The sequence below is a fragment of the Papaver somniferum genome, unplaced genomic scaffold (assembly GCF_003573695.1).
Source record: "Papaver somniferum cultivar HN1 unplaced genomic scaffold, ASM357369v1 unplaced-scaffold_125, whole genome shotgun sequence".
Classification (NCBI taxonomy): Eukaryota; Viridiplantae; Streptophyta; class Magnoliopsida; order Ranunculales; family Papaveraceae; genus Papaver; species Papaver somniferum.
The window spans coordinates 3,373,084-3,397,035 of NW_020621603.1; the positions used below are offsets into that span (position 1 = coordinate 3,373,084).

The 23,952-nt window shown below is 36.3% G+C and overlaps 2 protein-coding genes across 2 annotated transcripts; both read left to right on the forward strand.

The window, feature by feature from the left end:
- Positions 1 to 1,448: 1,448 nt before the first annotated feature.
- On the forward strand, positions 1,449 to 3,391 carry LOC113331505 (40S ribosomal protein S21-like). Its single transcript, XM_026578219.1, has 4 exons — positions 1,449 to 1,536; positions 1,670 to 1,750; positions 1,844 to 1,976; positions 3,123 to 3,391. The coding sequence occupies exons 2-4, from the start codon at positions 1,701 to 1,703 to the stop codon at positions 3,186 to 3,188; spliced, it is 249 nt and encodes an 82-aa protein (XP_026434004.1). The 5' UTR covers positions 1,449 to 1,536; positions 1,670 to 1,700; the 3' UTR covers positions 3,189 to 3,391.
- Positions 3,392 to 22,783: 19,392 nt separating this feature from the next.
- On the forward strand, positions 22,784 to 23,715 carry LOC113331171. The gene has a single exon (XM_026577917.1). The coding sequence runs from the start codon at positions 22,861 to 22,863 to the stop codon at positions 23,464 to 23,466; it is 606 nt and encodes a 201-aa protein (XP_026433702.1). The 5' UTR covers positions 22,784 to 22,860; the 3' UTR covers positions 23,467 to 23,715.
- The last annotated feature ends 237 nt before the right edge of the window (positions 23,716 to 23,952 follow it).

The window sequence follows — 23,952 nt, forward strand, 5'->3', positions numbered from 1 at the left end:
GGTTACGAATTTTCCTTTAACTTCAATTGTTGGATTCATGAGTTAGTCTTGGCATGAGTACAGCTGAAATTTGGTCTCCCCGTGAAATCAATTGTTTAGATCAGCAGTATATTTGAGCCCCTCATGGGGTATTTCAACGCTAAACTTAAAATAGAATTGACTAAATATAGTGAAGCAAACTAAATGGAAGTATGAATACCTCCTCGTCAACGATAACCTCTTCCTATTTCCTTGTCACTCGAACTGCGACGATATTTGACTTTCCTTCTTCCGCTAATTGCAAGCACTTGAAGTTGTCCTGTGTGGCTAAGAAGCCTACTTTTGGTGGGTTGCATTTGACCTACGCTGCCATTTTGATGTCAATTTACCAATCTATGCCAACGAAAAACACATTCAATACTTGCATAATCACAATATAAAAGTAACATTAGGTAAAGCATATCCAAGAGAAAAAGCAAAAAAAAAACAACTCAACTTCATCTTCTTGCTCAGATCTAGCCCACAAGGATCCTAGTTTTTTTTGTGTTTTAGTTTTTAGAATAAAAGGATTATTTCCTATTAGGCTTATTTTCTTCACCTTCATGGTGATTTTTATCTTCACCTTCTTGGTGATTCTTGTCTTCACCTTAATGGTGATTTCTGTTACTTGATCTTGATTATATGTTTGTTCAAGTACATCGCCGGATTCAGATTACTCTCTATTCTCCGGTCAACAAATTTGCAGATTACTCCTATACCATTGGAGCATTACTTCATCAGGAAGACGATTTATCAAATGGTCCATGAACATTATGAAGACCATCTTCTCTCCGATTCTATCGGTTCTTATATTCTTGTCTTAGGTCAGTATTTGGAATTCCTTCTCTTTTCCTTGTCGGAATTTTCAATCATGTACCGCTATAAGGTTGTTGTTTCTTTTTATTTTTTCAATTTGATGTACTTGAGATCTATGTAATCTTGATTTCCATTAATGAAAAATGAATTACCAAAAAAAAAAAAAAAAAGTAAAGCATATCCAAAAATAACAAACATCCAAACTGAGAAGTTGGATTTCGGCTGAAATCATGAGAATCAAACTGAAATACCAAACCTAATTCGATTAGGAATCCCGACCCCACAAACTTCATCAGTAATAAACCTAATTACTAACAAAATTAACATGAAAAAAAACAACAGGATGTGAGAAAAAAAAATTACCATGTTCAGAACATACTTTTGCTGCATAGCTAATGTCCAATATTTGGTTAACCATTCATTGATACACAAAAATGCACTTAACTCGGCATTGTTGTTTAGGATCTCATTCTCGGACGATCAAAAATTGGGAAATACGCTTAAGCCCACAATTTCTTTGCCTGGAACAAGTGAACAACCATACCCAACCCACAAACGAACGCACAAGTAGATTTGGGGTTATCTTAGTCATTTGATCTACCACCAATTTCTAGGGTTTGGACGCTCCATATATAAACATAGAGAAGTTCAACTTTACAAGGTTTCTCCGTCTCCTGCAAATTGCAATTTTCAGTTCATCTGGTAAGCCTCTTTAAAACCCTAACCCCATTTCGCCTCGAATAATCAAGAGTTTCTTATTTCTCGCTTTGTCCTGGTTTTAGTTTCTTAATTGCCCAAATCTTAATTCCTTGTATGTTTGTATTTTTTTTTTCAGTTGTTGAGAGCCTTACAAAAATCTTGCCAAGATGATGAACGAAGAAGGACAAAACATGGATCTTTACATCCCGAGGAAATGGTATTGTTAAATCTTTCCTCTTCTCCTCCCCCTCTTTTATTTGACGATTTTTGGTAAGTTTAGATGAGAATTTTGGGTTTTGGATGTTTGCAGCTCTGCTACAAATAGAATTATTACTGCTAAAGACCATGCTTCAGTTCAGCTTAACATTGGACATATCAATGAGAATGGTATCTATACTGGAAAGTTCTCCACTTTTGCGCTTAGTGGATTCGTTCGTGCTCAGGTAATTGTCATAATCTCGCTGATTGTTGTGATGTTAATTCTAATTGAATTACTCTTTATTAGACTTTTAGCTAGTTATGGTGAATTAGCAGAATGTGCGTTGTGAGGTTCCATGGGTTTATAATGAAAGTAACATCTGTAATAATTTTTTATAGTTGCAAAGATATGAGGTTTTTCGTTTATCACAATCTAGGGAAACAGAGAACAACTTAGTGGTCCGTTGCATTGCATATACTTATGCAATTTATTTGCATGGAAGTTGAAAATAGAAAAACTGAACTGTTTTGTTGTACCTTTTTTCATATCATGTAACCTTCCTATGGTGATTTTGTTAGTGAATTTAGCTTTAAACAGCTATTTTACATGCAATGTAGAAGAGGAGAAATTCCTTGAGCTTGAGCATGTGGTTCTAGTAGTGTCTTGTGTAGGCAATGATGGCCTCTACCATGCATCAACCATGGACTGTTGAACTTACAGAAAATTATATAGCCTATGTTTTTTAGTTGATTTTGTTGTTGTTGCTGCTGTTAACTTGTTGGTTTGGCTAGGAAAGTGTGTGTGGACTTGATTTCCCAGTATGTCAAAAGTCATATTAGTGTTGCCTTTTAACATTTTGTTATTTGTTGGATTCACCAAGGCTGTTTCTCCATGCATTCACCAGGAGGTAGTTGTTTAGATTGTTCATCTAAATTACCCTGTGACATATATGCCTTTTATTTGTTTTACAGTCCGAAATCAAATGAATTATTAAGACTATTCAAAGTGTGTAGAGAGTGACCCTAGTGGAATGGCATTGGAGAAAGTAGTCTTACGGTGTTTAGATTGTTCATCTAAATTACCCTGTGACATATATGCCTTTTATTTGTTTTACATTCATTCCTAAGAGAGTATGGAGCCATTGGGTCCGAAATCAAATGAATTATTAAGACTATTCAAAGTGTGTAGAAAGTGACCCTAGTGGAATGGCATTGGAGAAAGTAGTCTTAGGGTGTTTCATTTTATTTGTCACCTCGTTGAAAAGTGGCCTGGTTAACCACGATAAAAGCATGTAATTGTTCAGTTGAAAATATGTTCGACTGAAACTATGCAATACCTAGTTTATGCCTTTTTGTTTTGTGAGAAATAATTTTGATTTGGCATGTTTCAGGGAGATGCTGACAGTGCAGTTGATCGGCTATGGCAGAAGAAGAAAGTTGAAGAAACTCAACAGTAGAGGGATGAATGTCAATATCTTCAGTTGCGGGTTTGCTGGCATTAGTCTGTTTTTTGTAGGAGACGAGTAAAGTCATGAACACCGCAATAGTTGGTGTTTCTACATTTAATCAGTAATGAAGTTATAACATTTTGGGGACGTAATTTTGTGAAAGTTTTGATCTTGTGTGCCAAACCTAATTGATGCACTTTCTGTTTCTGGGAGCCATCTTTCCTGCCTCCTTGTGAAATAGAAATATATGAGTAGGGGCGCACATATCCTACCCTTATCCGCCACCCTATCCTACCCGCCAGAATTTTTACCCGTATCCTATCCTACCCGCCATTGACGGATAAGGTGACGGGTAAACACTATTTTATCCGCCGTCGAATGGGTAGGGTGACGGATAAAACCCGAAATTATCCTAACCTACCCGCCTAACGTATGTAAAAGATCAAATAATCCCTGTCCTTCCTTACCCGCCTGACATATGGCTTAAACATAACATATGTGCACCCCTAGCTATGTTCATGTTCACCGATTGTGAAAAACTATCTTCCTCTAACATCAGCACTTAATTTCACGGACACTCTTCTTAATCCTCCGACAGTTTGCACACACCTCCCAGCTTTCACCTCTCTTTACCAATGATATGATGCTACTTGCATTCACCCTTAATTTTCTAAGGTGCTACCCCTCTATTTATAGACTGAACACAACTAATTATAGAAATTCTCAGGCAATAGTCAATTTCCGGTACCAATATAAATTTGATATATTAGATGTTTCCTAACTGTAGATGTCGTATACAAAATAGCAACTTCAAAAGTGACCTAAATATCGAGAGACATCTCAGATCAGGCATGCATATACAGTACACAAACATCAGCTTCAGGAATGAAAGCCAGCAAAGGGATGTTGGCATGCATCTACCATAAAGTGTCAACGCCATGCAGGTCGCAAAACTTGTCTCTCGGCATAGATAAAGGTCCTTGGAACCAAGAAATAAAATAACTAATGCAAAAAACAAGGTGCTGAAGGAAGGTCACTAACATAAAGTAGAGCCTCTAGCTAATCTCCTCTACACCCAAAAAACAAAGCTGGCCAATGACCTTGTGGAAAACTAAAGGCATTCGAAATCCAATTTTCTATTGTAATAACCAGAATAACTGGTGGAATTTGAATTACCGATTATGATTTATGACTTTGCGACTAGTAAAAGTGCTTCTTCCCAACCCGAGAGCAACTTTAGCATAACCAACGCTTTTTTTTCTATATGGCAAATATAATTTAACGACTGGTATTTTTGATCTTTATATGTCACATTAGAGTTTACGAATCATGAAGCCCTTTCTTCTTCTTCTCAAGCCTAGCCAGATGACCAAAATTTAATTGATAATGGAAATAGAGCCACCTTCTTTAAATCCGTGAGAAAACCGAACAAAGAGAATTTTCCTTTTCCTAGTCAAACTATGAATTCAAACTTGTTGCGGATTGGTATCCAAAGTTTTTTACTTGTGATATTGTGCACTTCAAGCAGATAAATAAGAGATAGAAACGCTAAAAATGAATCTTTCACTTGAAAACCTTAATCTCTTACGAGCTAAAGAAGAAAAAGCACGAAGCATCAGCTATATATATATATATATGTCAGAGCTACTCCAGGAGATATTCACGCAGAGATGTTTCTAAAGTTACCAGTGAATTCCATCTTAACATGTAAGTGTGTATGCAAGCTTTGGCATGATCTACTTTGTAGCTCTGAATTTATTAAGAATCACCTTAACCGCGGTATCCAAACAAACAACCATAGGCTCTTGGTTAATTATTACATCTCAGCCAAGCAGCTGGTTCATAAGGATTTTGAATGCGCTGCAGGTTTTGCTTCAACGCCATGCAGGTGGATATGAATTTCTCATTGCAGCCACAGATCACTATATATAAAGAGGACTGCTCACCCAGAAATTTGAAGAGCCATAATATCCATGAAAGACTATAAACAAAGGAAAGTAATCGATCCAAGTTTAACAAATCTGATGTATTTTCTACTGAGGAAGTCTTATAAAAGATCATATATCTATGCATTTGTAGATTAGTTTTATTTTAATGTCTTTGTTTACACCAAGACCAACTTTTATAACCAAACATCAAGTGTATGCCTAAACGGTTCAAGCACAATAAAAACATAGATTATGAGTTACTTCGAGTGGCTAATCTTCAATGTGACCAACTGCAACAGGAAAACCTTAATTATCTGGTGACGGTGTGTAAGATAATGAAATCAGCTTAGACCTATAACCATCAGCCCCATCACCGTCTTTCACGACAATCCCATTAGGTCTTGCGAAGTCTTCAGATGAAATTTCAGGTCTTGTGAAGTCTTCAGATGAAATTTTCGAGGCAAAATCGTTTTATCCTATTTCGTATATCATATGTTATGTTTAAAACGATTATACCCGCTATCCTATCCGACCCGCCAAATATTGGGTCCGGTAGGATCTTACCCGTTTAATGGCGGGTAGGGTGGCGAAATAGGCCATATCCTACCCACCCTACCCGTTGTGCAGCCCTATATATGAGCATCTTTTTTTTTCTTGTGAAATAGAAATACATGAGCCATTATTTCCTCCATTTCCATAGTGGAGCGACCCAAAATTTTGGGCTTGCCTATTGGACAGAAAAGTGTTTTTGGGTCTACTCGATGTCAACCCTCAGAGTCAAAAGACCGGAAACCTTTTGTGTTGTGCTTTGGATTCTCCTAAATAGATTTTTTTCTACGAGGTGTACCTTGGAGGAAATCCCGTGGCTGCACCTTTTGAGAGGGGAAAAAAAAGATGGGCCCCATTTTGGCCCCATCCCTGCAAATCTTTTCCAGGGCTGCTATTTCTTTGCGGTGCAGATCGTGGTACACACCTTCGCTGTGTGTATCATTACTGTTATGAAATCGACCAAATGTAAAAACTTAATTTAATTAAAACAAAATCTGTTTCATTTTCACCTCTTTTTTCTTCTCGGACGAACTTAATATTTGTCCTTCAATGATTTTAACTACTTATTTGTTGTTGTAATCGCCGATTCATAAGGAAGATACTCATCAGTCACAAATAAGATCCGCAGAGTTGTCTCCAGCATCATGTAATGTTAGTACCATTACACCTTCCAGATTGAAAATAGCGACGTAAGAACGTTAAGTTTGGTCCTTTCCGATTAAAATTATCTAAGTTGCTAGAGTAAGAGTTTAAGCTAGCTAAATTTACTGCGTAGATTTCTGATCTTAAGTGATTTTGATCAGCTTTCCCAGGACAAAAGAGATTGCTTCAAAATTTCCATCCTTCATCGGATGGTATCCCAGGTTGAATTTTCCTTGGACTTTTGACTTGTATTCATCATCTAGTTCCTTCATAGTTGCATCATCTTCTGCAAGGAAATCGATGTTTGCTCTCTACAACTCTTTGGCCCATCTCATTGCTAATTCAACTCCTCTTTTGGCTCTGTTATCTCCATAAATGCATTCTTTGATTCTTCTTGATCCCACAAAGTTTCCTGTATAGGTCATGGCAATGAAAGCATAGTTAGTATAGGGATATGAATCCGCATGTCCTTCCATGTTTGAATGACTCGTGGAATTGATGCTGATAGTTATACCAAATTTCATTTTACATTCATTAGTCATTCCGACTATGGTATCCTGTTCAACTCTTTAGTAATAGAGATTGTTCAAATATAGTTATGATTGTGCATTACTTTATTAAAAGAGCGGAGATGTTGCTTAATCTTATTAACAGTGATTAGAGCCGAAGGTTTTATCTTTTGTAAAACTAGATCACATCTAGCTTTCCAAATGAACCACATGTAGTGGCAAAGATTTGTATACAACCCCCTTAAGCGGATATTAAGGAAGAAACTAGGAGTTGAGCCAATCATTGAAGTTGGTTGCCTCTCCAAAGCATTGATGATGGGGACCAAATAGGTTTATCCACGCCTTAGCAGCATAGGGACAAGAGATGAGGGTATGGGTTATATCTTCTTTAGCACTGTTGCATAGATTGTAGATAGGATCAACGTAGTTGAGGATGCTTGCAGTCCTGGCATTGGTAGGTAAGATATCATGAGCATACTTCCATATGGGAATTTGGATATATAGATGGGGATGGTGATATCATATTTGTAATTATCATTGATTTTTCAGTCATATAAATATTTGACAGTCAAAGACCCATTATCAGTGAGACCCCAAATGATTCTATCATCTTCCTGGATGTTTAAAATAGTGTTCTGGATGTTAAGTTGATCATCTTCATTGAACCATAAAGAAATTAGATTCATATGCCATTCCCATGAAGAGTTGATTAGTTGACTGACCACATTAAGGTCATCTGGGCAAAGTTATGGTTTTTCTGTAAGCTCTTCTTATTTTGTATCAATATATCCTCCCATATCCTGATGTTTTGACCATTGCATACCTCCCATCTGTAGTATTTTTGGATATTTCCACCCATTCCAGAATTCCTTTCCATATCCAAGAATCAGTCCTTTTTGGCTTGATGCCAATTCTGATGACAATTGTTTCTTTGAAATGATTGAGGACCATAATGAGTCTGGTTCAAATATTAGTCTCCAGGCTATTTTGGTGATCATGGTATTATTAAAGAATTTCATATTTCAAAATCCAAGACCCCCAGTTCCTTAGGCTTGCAAACAGATTTCCATGGAATGAAGTATAAACCTTTGGGTTTCTCAGGATCCTTTTTCCAAAAGAATTTTCTCTGAAATTTGTCAATCTCCTGACATGTCTTTTTAGGCAGTTTGAAGCAGTTCATCTGATATATGCTTGAGGCGGAGGTGATACTAGCAATCATAGTGGCTCTGCCATTAGGAGATAGGTTTTCGATTTTCCAGCCAGCAAGTCTAAATTTCAGTTTGTCTAAGCAGGATTTGAATGTCTGAATCTTACTTTTCTTGGGAAATAAAGGAGATCCCAGGTATTTATCTTTGGTGACAATCTGTTAAACTTGCATGAAGTTGATGTTGTTGGCTATGTCAGGATCAGTGTTTTTGCTGAAAAAGACGCCAGATTTGGAGAAGTTTATCATCTGGCCAGAGGAGCTACTGAAGTTGTTGAAGACATCCACCAGATGATTGCATACATCCATGTTAACTTTATAGAAAAGCATCCAGTCATTTGCGAAGAGGAGGTGACTAATATGTGGGTTTCAGAGAATATTTTAGTTCCATGAATAAGACCAAGTTGCTTAGCAGTAACCATACTTCTAGATAGGGCTTCCATGCAGAATATAAAGAGTATGGGGATAGTGGATCCTTGTCTCAGACCTCTGGAAGGTTTAAAGAATTTACCAGGAACACCATTTACCAAAATTTCCAAGTTAGTAGTAGAAATGCATTGGTGTATAAGATTACACCATTTGTCATAAAACCCCATCTACTTCATGGTACCCATTAAAAAAGACCAGTCCACTATATTAAAGGTATTATCCATGTCAATCTTTATGCCCATAAGCCATGAATAACCCCTTTTGCCATATCTGGTGCTCATATGATGCATGATTTCATGAGTTATAGCAATGTTGTCAGATATTTGTCTACCATGAATGAAAGCAGATTGAAATGGAGAGATGAGTTTTGGTAGCAGGGGTTTGAGTCTTTGAGCTATGAGTTTAGATATGATTTTGTAGGTGGTGTTGCACAGAGAGATGGGTCTGAAATGGGCAGGTGTTTTGGGGTATTCATTTGTAGGAATAAGGAAAATGAAAATAGAGTTCATCTCTTTCATAATGTAACCGGAGCTGAAGAAGTTTTGAACCATATGCACAATGTCTTCTCCAACAATATTCCAATTGGCCCGAAAGAAGTTTGGTGGGAAACTTCTTCCAATTGGATTGGAAGAAGCTTGGTAAGAACATCCTCTTCAGTATGGAAGGTGACAAAGATTCATTAAATGTTGATTGTCGATTAAACACAACTAAAACCATTTTACCTTTTTCTTCGTTTCAGTTGAACATAACCTGCGTCCTTCAACGATTTTAACTATTTATTCCGTAGTTGTAATCACCGGTTCACAAAATTTCGATTGCCGATTAAACACAAATACAAGATGAATTGCACGAAGCATTACGCTAGAGATAAAAAAATTGCAACAAAATCTAACGTGCCATAGACGATTTAATGAGTTGTGTCAGGAATCGAGTCAAGAAGAAGAAGACAAAGAACAAAAATCCAAAATGTATTCTCAAATTAATTCCTGATAAATACATTTTTTTTTTAGATAAATAAATTAGGTTTGAATCGATAAAAAAACTGGGTAGTTTTTGTAGTGATAGTGAAATTAGGTTAGTAACAAAAGTCAAAACCCTACCTGAACCTAGGCTTGTTTTTGATTTTGTATTGCAGATGTAAATTTGGTTACTAAAGACCTAACCGAACTTCATTTCACGAAGAGCAACACTAGGTTTTTTTTTTTGCCAGTCGAACCTTATGTTAGAGCATTGATCGGTCGAACTCGCATGCGTTGCTATCTCAAGCATGTTTGTCAAGTTTAGTTGTCAAAACCATATGTCTTGATTTCTAGACTACTTATAGCTAAGTATCGGTTTAGGACAATTTACTGTAGTTGAGCTCCAGACTCCATGGTGATCATCTTACGAAGACGAAGAACTACTCAAGGAACCAGTGGAACTTCATCCGACTAAAAGGCATGTGGAGGCTTGAACTTATCTATCACTCAAAGGTCTATCTACTATATCTCCTACTCTTGAGATAAAGTCGTATAAGTATGATAGTTTTCATACATGCACATTTGCTATTTCGAGCCGAGTTTACTCGCCTATCTTTTTCTCGAAATATGTGTTGGTAAGCTTTCGCTTTAAACACTTTTCGTTTTAACCCGTGACGAAAGTCATGATGACGTTTCAATCTTGAAAATAGCTTTGATGACGATAGTTGTGAATAACGACTATTATAACATTATAGAAGAATGTTTCAATGATTGAAATGTAGAGTTAAGATTATGTAACCAACTATGGATATAAGCATATATAGTGTGTTCGCACATTAGTGTATAAATCCATGTGCCGGAAACCAAGTGTGTGCATACGGTATTGGTGAAGGATACAGGCTGGGTACGCGTACCAACAGAAGTTTTCGAACCGAAAATTTCTGCTGAGTTTGTAAGTTTGCAAAATATTAAACCAGTCACCTTAGGTACGCATACCCGTACGCGTACCCACGGAAGTTTTCGACCGAAAATTTCTGCTGAGTTTCTAAACTCAAATTCGGTATCTATGGTACACATACCCGTACGCGTACCCAAGCTGGTTATATTTCTCAAATCAGAAGATCATGAACTTAAACAATAAATCAATAAGGAATGCAATCTTTGCAAACCGTAGCTATATTGTTCATGAATTGATTCAAGTGAATCAAACCGATTTGTTTCATTTGTGTCTATTCATAAAGACCTAAGCAATTGAAAAACTCTTCAACTAGTTCTTATGATTCATTTGAACTAATTATGTGAAGAAGATGAATACGGTTAATATGAAAGTACTCATATGGGTAACTATTGGTTAACTATTTGTGAACCAACTAAGTGTACACGTTTAGGTAAGGTTACTCAAACCTAAATGAAATACATTTCATTTGTGTGTGACAATCTAAGTTTCGATCTAACGGTTGAAAGATATTATCTTGGTTAAATCAGGTTTTTTATCTAACGGTGAATATTGAACGCTTTGTTACCAAGGTAACTTGGATTGCAAACCCTGATTTGAAAACTATATAAATGAGACATCTAGAAACTGGAAAACTAATCCCCACACCTCCTGTGTGATACTAGTTGGTTTTGCTAGAGTTGATTCTCCTTTAACCTTAGGTTTCTTCTCGAAACCCTCTAGGTTAACGACTGAAAGACTTCATTGGGATTGTGAATCCAGATGAAACTACTTCTCTTGTAGTTAAGCGATCTGATCTGGCCATTTTCTATCGTACGAGTTCAATTGAATAATTGACTTGAGATTATATCTCTGATAGGGCAAGATAAAAAGAAATCACAAACATCTTCGTCTCGTCGTTTGTGATTCCGCAATATCTGGTTTCGCTACCATATGATTTAGATTATTGTGAGGTGATTGATAATTCTAGGCTGTTCTTCGGGAATATAAGTCCGGGTTATCAATTGGTTTCTGTTCACCTTGATTTTATCAAAAGACGAAACAAAACTCTTAGGTTTATCTGTGGGAGACAGATTTATCTATCAACGTAGACTTTTCTGTGTGATACAAATTTGTTATTAAAGTCTTCGACTTTGGGTCGTAGCAACTCTTGGTTGTGGGTGAGATCAGCTAAGGGAATCAAGTGTGTAGTATCCTGCTGGGATCAGAGACGTAAGGAGCGCAACTGTACCTTGAATCAGTATGATATTGATTAGGGTTCAACTACAATCCAGACCGAAGTTAGTTTGTAGTAGGCTAGTGTCTGTAGCGGCTTAATACAATATGGTGTTCAATCTGGACTAGATCCCGGGGTTTTTTCGCATTTGCGGTTTCCTCGTTAACAAAATTTCTGGTGTCTATGTTATTTTTATTTCGCATTATATTTTGTTATATAATTGAAATATCACAGGTTGTGCGTTATGATCAATCAATTAGAATATCCAACCTTTGGTTGTTGATTTAAATTGATTGACACTTGGATATTGGCCTTTGGTACCATCCAAGTTTATCTCTCTAGTAGTTGATAAAGACTCGCGGATTTCCATTTGCTTGAGTATAGATGAAATCGAGAGATTGAGATATTAACTCTTTGATATACTTTTATCTAGATTGAGTCTGACTGTCTAGTTGATTCTCCAAAAAGTATATTGGAGTTAGTCCATACAGATTGCTGACCGAAATATTGAGTGAGGTTGTTAGACCCCCGCTTTTTCACCAAATGTTATTCTTCACATGTGAAAAAAAGAATCCCATCTAATTTTAAACCTCCCATCCTTGACACACCCCCCCCCCCCCCACTCCGCTAAACCAAAATAAAATTGTTAGAGCACTGCTAGGTCGAACTCGCATGCGTTGTTATCTCAAAAATGTTTGTCAATGTTAGTGATCAAAACTATAAGTCTTGATTTATAGCCTATTTATAGATGTCTCAGACTAGGACATAGATTGTGTAATTGAGCTTAGTTTTCACGACGTTCATCATTCGAAGACGAAGAACTACTAAGGGGAGCTTGTGGAACTTCATAGACAAAAGGTATGTGGAGACTTAAACTCATTTATCACTTGGAAAGTCTATTTCTACTATATCTCCTATATTGAGACATAAGTCGTATTACGATATAGTTTTCTATATACACATTTGAGATTTCCAGTTGAATTTAACTCGCTTACATATTTCTCGAAATATGTGTTGGAAAGTTTTCGCTTCGACCAAGTTCATCTTATATCATGTGAAAATTGCTGAGTAACATCTTACATGGTTTGTGTGATACAATCATTTGGTGTTGTCTTGGAATGTTTCGTAATGATTATTTCAATAACTTGAAAATTGCTTTGATGTTAATAGTGTGTGAAAAACGGCTATTGTCATCCTTTAAGAAAGTTTCAATGATTGAAATAAGAGTTTAGAACACTTAACCATTATTGGATGTTATGTTGTGCACTCTTGCACATATGTAATCCATGTCCGGGAACCATAGTATGCGCACTCGCTTGCGTACCTATTGGTTTGAGAAATCCGGGAACCTAAGTATGTGTACCCGTTTGCGTACTGACATACAGGTTCATATCCGAGAATTTCTGTTGGGATTTGAAGTTTGCGTACCCGTTTGCATACTGGCGTAACTCAATCTTAGTCCGGGTATTTCAGGTATGCGTACCCGTTTGCATACTTGAAGGTTAAACTTCTACAATCGGTCTTAAACATGAACATAAACATTTATATAATAAGGAATGCAATCTTTGCAAACCGTGGATATAATGTTCATGATTGATTCGAGTGAATCAAATCGGTTTTGTTTCAATTGTCTTCTTGTATAATTCTATGAGAATATAGCAATTGAACAACTCTTTAACTAGATTCATTTGAGTCATTTGAACTAGTTATGGTTAAGATGAATAAGGTTGACATGAGAGTAATCATATGGCTAACCTCGGTTAACTATTTGTGAACCAACATGGTGTACACGTTTAGGTAAGGTTACATAAACCTAAATAAGGGTACATTTCATTTGTATGCAACAAGCTAAGTTCGATCTAACGGTTGAAAGATATTAGCTTGGTTGAATCAGGTTTTTCATATGACGGTGAATATTGAGTGCTTTGTTTCCAAGGTAACTTGGATTGCAAACCCTGATTTGAAAAATATATAAAGGAGAACTATAGCAACTAGGAAACCTAATCCCCGCACCTCCTCTGTGTTACTAGTTGCATAAAATAGAGCCGATTCTCCTTTAACCTTAGGTTTCTATCGAGACCATGTAGGTTAACGACTTCAAAGACTTCATTGGGATTATGAAGCCAGACCCAACTATTTTCTTTATAGTTGCGTGTTCTGATCTTGCCCGATTCTATCGTATTGAGTACAATTGAAATAATTGACTCGAGATTAATTTCTCCGATATGCAAGATAAAAGTAATCACAAACATCTTCGTCTCATCGTTTGTGATTCCACAATATATTGTTTCGCTATTCAATTAAGATTATTGTGAGGTGATTCATAATACTAGGATGTTATTCGGGAATACAAGTCCGGATTATCAATTGATTCTTGTTCACCTTGATTTATCAAAAGACGGAACAAAAACTCTTGGGTATTTTTGTGGGAGACAGATTTATTCAATCTATAGACACTGTATAACAATGATTGAGAGCATTTGTTTTCTCATTGTTATCGCTACGGATCTTCAATAACTATGATGTTGAGTTGAACACGTTTAGAATCATGGAGTACTTGTAAGTGACGAAGTTTTCGAGTCGTGTTGAAGATGCCAAGGAGATCAAGTATTTGGATGAGAAGCTACAAATTTTTATTTATTTTGTAATCCATATGTATTGATAGTTTTGTCACTAAAATTGACAAAGTGGGAGATTGTTAGAGCACTGCTCGGTCGAACTCGCATGCGTTGTTATCTCAAGCATGTTTTCCAATGTTAGTGATCAAAACTATAAGTCTTGATTTCTATCCTATTTATAAATGTCTCGGACTAGGACATAGAATGTGTAGTTGAGCTTAGTTTTCACGACTTTCATCATTTGAAGACGAAGAACTACTAAAGGCATCTTGTGGAACTTCATCGACAAAAGGTATGTGGAGACTTAAACTCATCTATCACTTGGAAAGTTTATTTCTACTCTATATCCTATATTGAGACATAAGTCGTATTACGATATAGTTTTTTATATACACATTTGAGATTTCGAGCTGAGTTTAACTCGCTTACATATTTCTCGAAATATGTGTTGGAAAGCTTTCGCTTCGACCAAGTTCATCTTATATCATGTGAAAATTGCCGAGTAACATATTACATGGTTTGTGTGATACAATCATTTGGTGTTGTCTTGGAATGTTTCGTAATGATTATTTCAATAACTTGAAAATTGCTTTGATGCTAATAGTGTGTGAAAAACGGCTATTGTCATCCTCTAAGAAAGTTTCAATGATTGAAATAAGAGTTTAGAACACTTAACCATTATTGGATATGTCATATGTAATCCATGTCTGGGAACCATAGTATGGGCACCCGTTTCCGTACATGTTGGTTTGAGAAATCCGGGAACCTAAGTATGCGTACCCGTTTGCGTACTGGTGTACAGGTTCATGTCCGAGAATTTCTGCTGGGATTTGAAGTTTGCGTACTCGTTTGCATACTGGCGTAACTCAATCTTAGTCCGGGTATTTCAAGTATGCGTACCCGTTTGCATACTTGAAGGTTAAAGTTCTACAATCGGTCTTAAACATGAACATAAACATTTATACAATAAGGAATGAAATCTTTGAAAACCGTGGCTATGATGTTCATGATTGATTCGAGTGAATCAAACCTATTTTGTTTCAATTGTCTTCTTGTATAATTCTATGAGAATATGGTAATTGAACAACTCTTTAACTAGTTTCATTTGAGTCGTTTGAACTAGTTATGGTTAAGATGAATAAGGTTGACATGAGAGTAATCATATGGCTAACCTCGGTTAACTATTTGTGAACCAACATGGTGCACACGTTTAGGTACGGTTACATAAACCTAAGTTCGATCTAACGGTTGAAAGATATTAGCTTGGTTGAATCAGGTTTTTTCATCTGACGGTGAATATTGAGTGCTTTGTTTCCAAGGTAACTTGGATTGCAAACCCTGATTTGAAAAATATATAAAGGAAAACTCTAGCAACTAGGAAACCTAATCCCGACACCTCCTGTATGTTACTAGTTACATAAAATAGAGTCGATTCTCCTTTAACCTTAGGTTTCTATCGAGACCATGTAGGTTAACGACTTCAAAGACTTTATTGGGATTGTGAAGCCAGACCCAACTATTTTCTTTGTAGTTGCGTGTTCTGATCTTGCCCGATTCTATCGTATTGAGTACAATTGAAATAATTGACTCGAGATTAATTTCTCCGATAGGAAAGATAAAAGTAATCACAAACATCTTTGTCTCATCGTTTGTGATTCCACAATTTTTTTTTCGCTAGTCGATTAAGATTATTGTGAGATGATTCATAATACTAGGTTGTTCTTTGGGAATACAAGTCCGGTTTATCAATTGATTCCTGTTCACCTTGATTTATCAAAAGACGGAACAAAAACTCTTGGGTATTTCTGTGGAGACAAATTTATTCAATCTATAAACTTTTCTGTGTGGGACAGATTTGTTTATCAAGTCTTCTACTTTGGGTCGTAGCAACTCTTGGTTGTGGGTGAGATCAACTAAGGGAATCAAGTGCACAGTATCCTGATGGGATCAGAGACGTAAGGAACGCAACTGTACCTTGAATCAGTGCGAGATTGATTAGGGTTCAACTACAGTCCAGTCCGAAGTTAATTGGTAGTAGGATAGAGTTTGTAGTTGCTTAATACAGTGTGGTGTTCAATCTAGACTTGGTCCCGGGGTTTTTCTGCATTTGCAGTTTCCTCGTTAACAAAATTCTTGTGTCTGTGTTATTTCTTTTCCGCATTATATTTTGTTATACAATTGAAATATCACAGGTTGTGCGTCAAGATCAATCAATTAGAATGTCCAACCTTTGGTTGTTGATTTACATTGATTAACACTTGAACATTGGTCTTTGGTACCGTTCAAATAACTCCTCTTATATTCAATCGGGCTAGCAGATTTCTATTTGTTGATTACGGATTGAATTAAGAGTTAGAGATATTAAGCTCTTTAATATACTTTACTCTAGATTAAATCTGACTGTCTAGTTGATTCTCTAGAAAGTGTATTGGAGTAAGTCCTCTCAGATTGCCAAACTAATCATTGGGTGTGGTTGTCAGACCCCTGCATTTTGAATTGGTATCAGAGCAGGAAAACACATTAAAGACCTTATAAGTCTGTGTTTGTAGCGATATGATACAGACAAAAATGTTATATCAATAAATGCACCACCAGATACAAGGATTCAGAACCTTCTTCCATGACTGATTTAATAAAATCTGTAGAACAAATTTTATCTAAACCTCCACGAGGTTTGAAATCCCTTGAAGTGTATTCAAGTCTTGAAAAGAAACTTGAAAGCTTATCTTCTGATGTTGAGTTATATCTCCAGGAAGAACAAGAATTCCTTGACAAGCTAAATCAAGTTATGATGAATAATATTTATGTTGAGGTCGACATTGATTTACTAATCAGTGAGAGCATTGCTCCTCCTCTGCGTAATCCAATTAGTTGTAACAAACTAAACGATTTACAAGAGGAGTTTAAATCTCAGTCATCTGAGTATATCACATCAAAGCATGAATTGACTCATTGCTCAATTCCTGATACTCCCTATCAAGATAGTAGTATTATCTTCTTTTATGAAGAACCTAGGACGTCTCTGTTTAAAAGAGTTTCCCTTCGCAGTACGAAAAACTATCTGCTAGAACTGTCTCTTATAAGTTGGAAAACAACAAATCAGAGACACAATTTTTTTGAGGTTCTCTTGAAGATCTTTGACAAACTTATAAAAACAGGTTCTTGGGTATTTCTTAACACTACAAGATGTAAGAGTTGTTGGAAAGAAACTCTCTCCTGGTGTCATGGTGTGTGTGGCCATTTGTTCTTATAAGTTCTTAAAAGAATTGCTCATGAGAGTCTTGTTGAGCTTTGCTTCAAACTCTCGTTCATATTTTGTTCAGTCAAAATATGTGTAAAAAGAGGAAAAACAAACGTGCCCTTGACTACACATGTACGATTCGTGTACTGCGTGCCCAAACCATGTTCCAGTACTGACTGATTCCAGTACCTGAATTAGTTTTTCCGGTTTAGGAACTGTTCAGTCGGTTGCACATAAAAAAAAAAGAAAAAGAATTCTTGTTCTTTTCACCTTCATCTTCTCTTCGACAGTTCATGAACAAAAGAGAAATACCCTGGTTCATAAACTCTTCATCATCCTTCTCTTGTTTCTTAACCAATTTTTGTTTGGTTTTCACCTTTGAACTCAAAAGAAGTTTCTGCACGTTGGGTCAAGAGGTCAAGTACCTTCTTCGTTCTACTCATCATTTTGGAACTCCACCATCAACAACAGTTCACGGACCAAGTAAGTAGTTCATCCTCTCTGTTGTGTTTTTCTAAAAAATAGCTTCTAGTAATAGGGTAAGCCGTGGTGAAAGTTCGAGTATTCAACCTAATAGAAGGTTTGATAGTGATAATGAGTTTAATGATGATTAAGTTGGTTTAGACGTTCTACAACCCTTTTATGATCCTGCTCTTCAAATTAGTTTTACTAGTCTTCTTGCTAGGGACAAATATGTCAAGTGTTTTAAGGGAAATTTTGTCATAGAAATGGTTTATGACCGTACTTTTAAAGAACCTGAGTTTCACCAGTTTATGAACCAACATGAGTGGGGATATATTCATGATGGTTTTGTGTCATCATATCCTGAGATGACTTGCCAGTTTTATGCTAACCTGCATGCTGCCAACAAAATCAATTATTGCTTCAAGAAAATGGTTGGTGGAATATCGTTTGAGGTAAATCTTGGAGTGATTGCATACTTGTTGAAATTATCGTTGAATCGCTCATTTGCAATTCCTCAACCTGAGCATCTCATACCAACTCAGGGTCAGCTATCTGGAATGCTTCTAAATAGAAATGAATCATGGTCTGGGGGCAAGTTGTCTGTTGACAACATTAGCTTTCAGTTGAAAATTTTCAGTAAATTGGCTGTTACAAATTTGATTCCAGAATCTATGGAGTAGGACCCTTGCGGAAATGGTTTGCTATCTTATATCTGGTGAAGAGATTGATTTCTGTGGCCTGATTATTCGTCAAATGATTCATATGGTTTTACAGAAAAAGAATCTTGGGTTTCCATGTCTCATCAGCCGAATTTGCAGTCAATTTAAGGTTCCTCCTATCGGTACCTGCGCTGGTCATGCTACTCCTCTATCCCAGACATACATCAACAAGATGAAGAAACCAGTCACTTCTGAAGGTAATCTTCTTAATGAAAGAATTGAGTTCTTACAGGAACAACTGAACTATGTGTTGGGAATTTATCCTGAACTAACTGAACCTGTTTTCAAGATTGCTGAGAAATATAATCGTAATCAAGCTTAGTTTCTTCATTTTGTTTTAGTTCTTGTTAAACTTCTATTGTTGGATGTTATTCTAAGAGTTGTAATAACTTTATGTTTAGCCTTGAATGTTTTTCCTTAATTGCTAATAGTATTGCATCCATGAGAAGTTTAACATATGTTCAAAAGTTATCTCTATTATGTCGGTATGAAAGTATTGATAAAAGATAGAATGAACTTTTGACTTACAAAAGTTAAAGCCTTTTATGTCATTATTTGGTGGAAGAAAGGATAAAACTTTTGTTTACAAGGATTATGTATATTGTATGTCATTGTGCAAATAGTGATGGAAAATAGAATGAATCCTTGTGTACTCCGCAGTATTGCTCGATCTCCGATCCATATTTTTGTGCACATACTGTGTTGCTCCGTAAGTTCTCTCATGTCGAGCATGACCAATTGAGTTGATCATTTTTGTGGTTGATTCAATTGAGATTTTTGGATACAAATTTATGTTTTCATGTGATTTGGTTATGTCCAAAGAAATCCTTCCTTTCTTGTAAAAGCAAGGTCGCCTTTGTTGTTCTTTCGGGAATGACATTTTATGGGGGAGAGTTATTTTTTGAACTTGTGCTTAATTGCCAAATCTTTGTGGGGAGTGCGGTTGTGGAATATTATAGGGGTTATCTTGTATCTTTATAAACTCCTTGATGAATGCATTTAGCTTCGGCTTTATGATTGCATCTAAATTAGTGGGTATGCTACTCTCTTTTTGTCATGAAGTATCTCTATGAAAATTTCATGAAGATCCCACTACTTTTCGTACCTTTGCCAATTTATATTGACAAAAAGGGGGAGAATTAATCTGTAGTTTCATACTACAAATACATATGGTCTACGGATCATTATGTAAGGGGAAGTGGATTTCATGTTGAGATGAAGAATTGACTAAGGGGGAGTGATACATATCACCATAGTATTGTTGTCAAAGTTGTGATACAATTGAAATTTGATGTTGTGTAATAATATTATGACACTGTATAACAATGATTGAGAGCATTTGTTTTCTCATTGTTATCGCTACGGATCTTCAATAACTATGATGTTGAGTTGAACACGTTTAGAATCATGGAGTACTTGTAAGTGACGAAGTTTTCGAGTCGTGTTGAAGATGCCAAGGAGATCAAGTATTTGGATGAGAAGCTACAAATTTTTATTTATTTTGTAATCCATATGTATTGATAGTTTTGTCACTAAAATTGACAAAGTGGGAGATTGTTAGAGCACTGCTCGGTCGAACTCGCATGCGTTGTTATCTCAAGCATGTTTTCCAATGTTAGTGATCAAAACTATAAGTCTTGATTTCTATCCTATTTATAAATGTCTCGGACTAGGACATAAAATGTGTAGTTGAGCTTAGTTTTCACGACTTTCATCATTTGAAGACGAAGAACTACTAAAGGCATCTTGTGGAACTTCATCGACAAAAGGTATGTGGAGACTTAAACTCATCTATCACTTGGAAAGTCTATTTCTACTCTATATCCTATATTGAGACATAAGTCGTATTACGATATAGTTTTTTATATACACATTTGAGATTTCGAGCTGAGTTTAACTCGCTTACATATTTCTCGAAATATGTGTTGGAAAGCTTTCGCTTCGACCAAGTTCATCTTATATCATGTGAAAATTGCCGAGTAACATATTACATGGTTTGTGTGATACAATCATTTGGTGTTGTCTTGGAATGTTTCGTAATGATTATTTCAATAACTTGAAAATTGCTTTGATGCTAATAGTGTGTGAAAAACGGCTATTGTCATCCTCTAAGAAAGTTTCAATGATTGAAATAAGAGTTTAGAACACTTAACCATTATTGGATATGTCATATGTAATCCATGTCTGGGAACCATAGTATGGGCACCCGTTTCCGTACATGTTGGTTTGAGAAATCCGGGAACCTAAGTATGCGTACCCGTTTGCGTACTGGTGTACAGGTTCATGTCCGAGAATTTCTGCTGGGATTTGAAGTTTGCGTACTCGTTTGCATACTGGCGTAACTCAATCTTAGTCCGGGTATTTCAAGTATGCGTACCCGTTTGCATACTTGAAGGTTAAAGTTCTACAATCGGTCTTAAACATGAACATAAACATTTATACAATAAGGAATGAAATCTTTGAAAACCGTGGCTATGATGTTCATGATTGATTCGAGTGAATCAAACCTATTTTGTTTCAATTGTCTTCTTGTGTAATTCTATGAGAATATGGTAATTGAACAACTCTTTAACTAGTTTCATTTGAGTCGTTTGAACTAGTTATGGTTAAGATGAATAAGGTTGACATGAGAGTAATCATATGGCTAACCTCGGTTAACTATTTGTGAACCAACATGGTGCACACGTTTAGGTACGGTTACATAAACCTAAGTTCGATCTAACGGTTGAAAGATATTAGCTTGGTTGAATCAGGTTTTTTCATCTGACGGTGAATATTGAGTGCTTTGTTTCCAAGGTAACTTGGATTGCAAACCCTGATTTGAAAAATATATAAAGGAAAACTCTAGCAACTAGGAAACCTAATCCCGACACCTCCTGTATGTTACTAGTTACATAAAATAGAGTCGATTCTCCTTTAACCTTAGGTTTCTATCGAGACCATGTAGGTTAACGACTTCAAAGACTTTATTGGGATTGTGAAGCCAGACCCAACTATTTTCTTTGTAGTTGCGTGTTCTGATCTTGCCCGATTCTATCGTATTGAGTACAATTGAAATAATTGACTCGAGATTAATTTCTCCGATAGGAAAGATAAAAGTAATCACAAACATCTTTGTCTCATCGTTTGTGATTCCACAATTTTTTTTTCGCTAGTCGATTAAGATTATTGTGAGCTGATTCATAATACTAGGTTGTTCTTTGGGAATACAAGTCCTGTTTATCAATTGATTCCTGTTCACCTTGATTTATCAAAAGACGGAACAAAAACTCTTGGGTATTTCTGTGGAGACAAATTTATTCAATCTATAAACTTTTCTGTGTGAGACAGATTTGTTTATCAAGTCTTCTACTTTGGGTCGTATCAACTCTTGGTTGTGGGTGAGATCAACTAAGGGAATCAAGTGCACAGTATCCTGATGGGATCAGAGACGTAAGGAACGCAACTGTACCTTGAATCAGTGCGAGATTGATTAGGGTTCAACTACAGTCCAGTCCGAAGTTAATTGGTAGTAGGATAGAGTTTGTAGTTGCTTAATACAGTGTGGTGTTCAATCTAAGAGCAACCACAGTCATGGAAGGGACTAAACACTAAAAGCCAGACCAAATACTAAATTTTTATTGGCATTTTTGGAGATGAAGCACAGCCGTGACAAGACTAAAATTTAGTCTGACGAACGTATAGTCTGCGTATGATAATGAGCGGACTTTATATTAACGTATGGAGGTGAAGCGTAGATTTGGGGTCCGTCTGATTTTATTTGGACGAACATTATACCAGCGTCTACGTCATACGGACATTATATGAGCGCCTATACTAATGGGCGTTGATTAAATCCACGCCTAACTCTAACCGTATGTTATATATACGTCTACACACAAGCGCTCGTTATACTCTCGCCCCACCAATTTTAGTTATAGTCCGTGTCGGCGACTAAATTTAGTCTCAAACCCTAGAAAAATGGACTATATTTGGGTTTAGTCCTACCCAGTGCGTTTACGTTTTCGACTAAATTTGGTTATAGTCCACAAATATAGTCGTGACTGTGGTTGCTGTTAGAAAGGGAAAATCATGGGTATTCTCAAGCAAAGCATGGTGCCTCAATCATCGAACAATTGTGTAGGCAGTGTAGCCATTCAAGTGCCACACATCCTAACATCGCCTATTCTAGAGAGAGAGAGCAAAGAAACAAACTAATACTTGAACCACAAAACCTTTTCCATGTACTTCTCTCTAAACGGATAAACATGGCGTCTTCAACTCCCATTCTTTCACCTCCTTCTGCAACTTCAAAATCTCTTTACTTCTCGACCAATCCTTCATCCAAACTTATCTCCACTAACTTTCCCTCAAAACCCATCTCTGTAAATACTAGTAGACCTTTAACAAAACTCAATGTATCTTCTTCATCAGCAGCAAACAAACCCACACTCAAAACCTCATCATCAAAACCCAATGATCAGGAATCAATATTTTTCGATGGAGGAGCTCATTATGGTGATCTATTAGCTAATTTGATTCTGGGTTTTACTCTGTTCTGGTTGCCGTTAACTTTAGCAGCAGTATCTAGAGCTCTATTTCTCAGATACAGATTCACAGATTTGAGAGTTACTGTGATATCTGGTTTAACAGGACAAGACAGAAGTGATTTTTCATATAAGGTTATTAGAGATGTTAAAGTTGTACCTCGGTTTATTGGTGAATGGGGAGATATTATTATTACATTAAAAGATGGAACTATTGTAGACCTTAGAAGTGTACCAAAATTTAGAGAAATTTCTAAATATGTTCTCTCCATGGCTGGAAAAACTGCAGTTCCTGATGTACAAGAAGCTGGAGCAAAAGGGTTTTAATGGGTATAGTTTCATATTTGAGGTATGATTTCTTGTTATATGAATTACTCTTTGAGAATGTATGTACTTCTGCAGAATTTTGCAGAAAATGTAATTGGGGGTTGGCATCTCTTTTTGGGGAAGTTTGAAAGAAAAACTGTTTATATGTTGTTTACAAATTATAATGCAATTTGGTTTGTGTAATTAAAATGTGTAATGGGTTTCGGATTCTAAGTTGAATTGAATTGAATGCTTTGGAATGGTTGAGAACTCTGAATGTTAGGCACTTGAATTTAGTGGTGACAGGAACAAAATTGCCTCTTATCATGTCTTGGTACGCAAATGTATTATCTATAAACCAAAGGAATGTTGGATGCAGTAGTGTATGCAAATTCATCACGTATTAATACTATGAACTGCAGGGAGTTGTTGTTGGCTTCTGTATGGTGTTGAGTCTGTTGACTCATGTTTGTAGTCGTAGTATGCTGAAAACTGATTGTCAGATAG

Bases quoted from the DNA above. Each gene is read 5' to 3' on its own strand.
- LOC113331505 (XM_026578219.1), top strand. From the start codon at position 1,701: ATGATGAACGAAGAAGGACAAAACATGGATCTTTACATCCCGAGGAAA. The intron at 1,751-1,843 runs GTATTGTTAAAT...GGATGTTTGCAG, and splicing joins CTTTACATCCCGAGGAAATG to CTCTGCTACAAATAGAATTA. The intron at 1,977-3,122 runs GTAATTGTCATA...GGCATGTTTCAG, and splicing joins GTGGATTCGTTCGTGCTCAG to GGAGATGCTGACAGTGCAGT.
- LOC113331171 (XM_026577917.1), top strand. From the start codon at position 22,861: ATGGCGTCTTCAACTCCCATTCTTTCACCTCCTTCTGCAACTTCAAAA.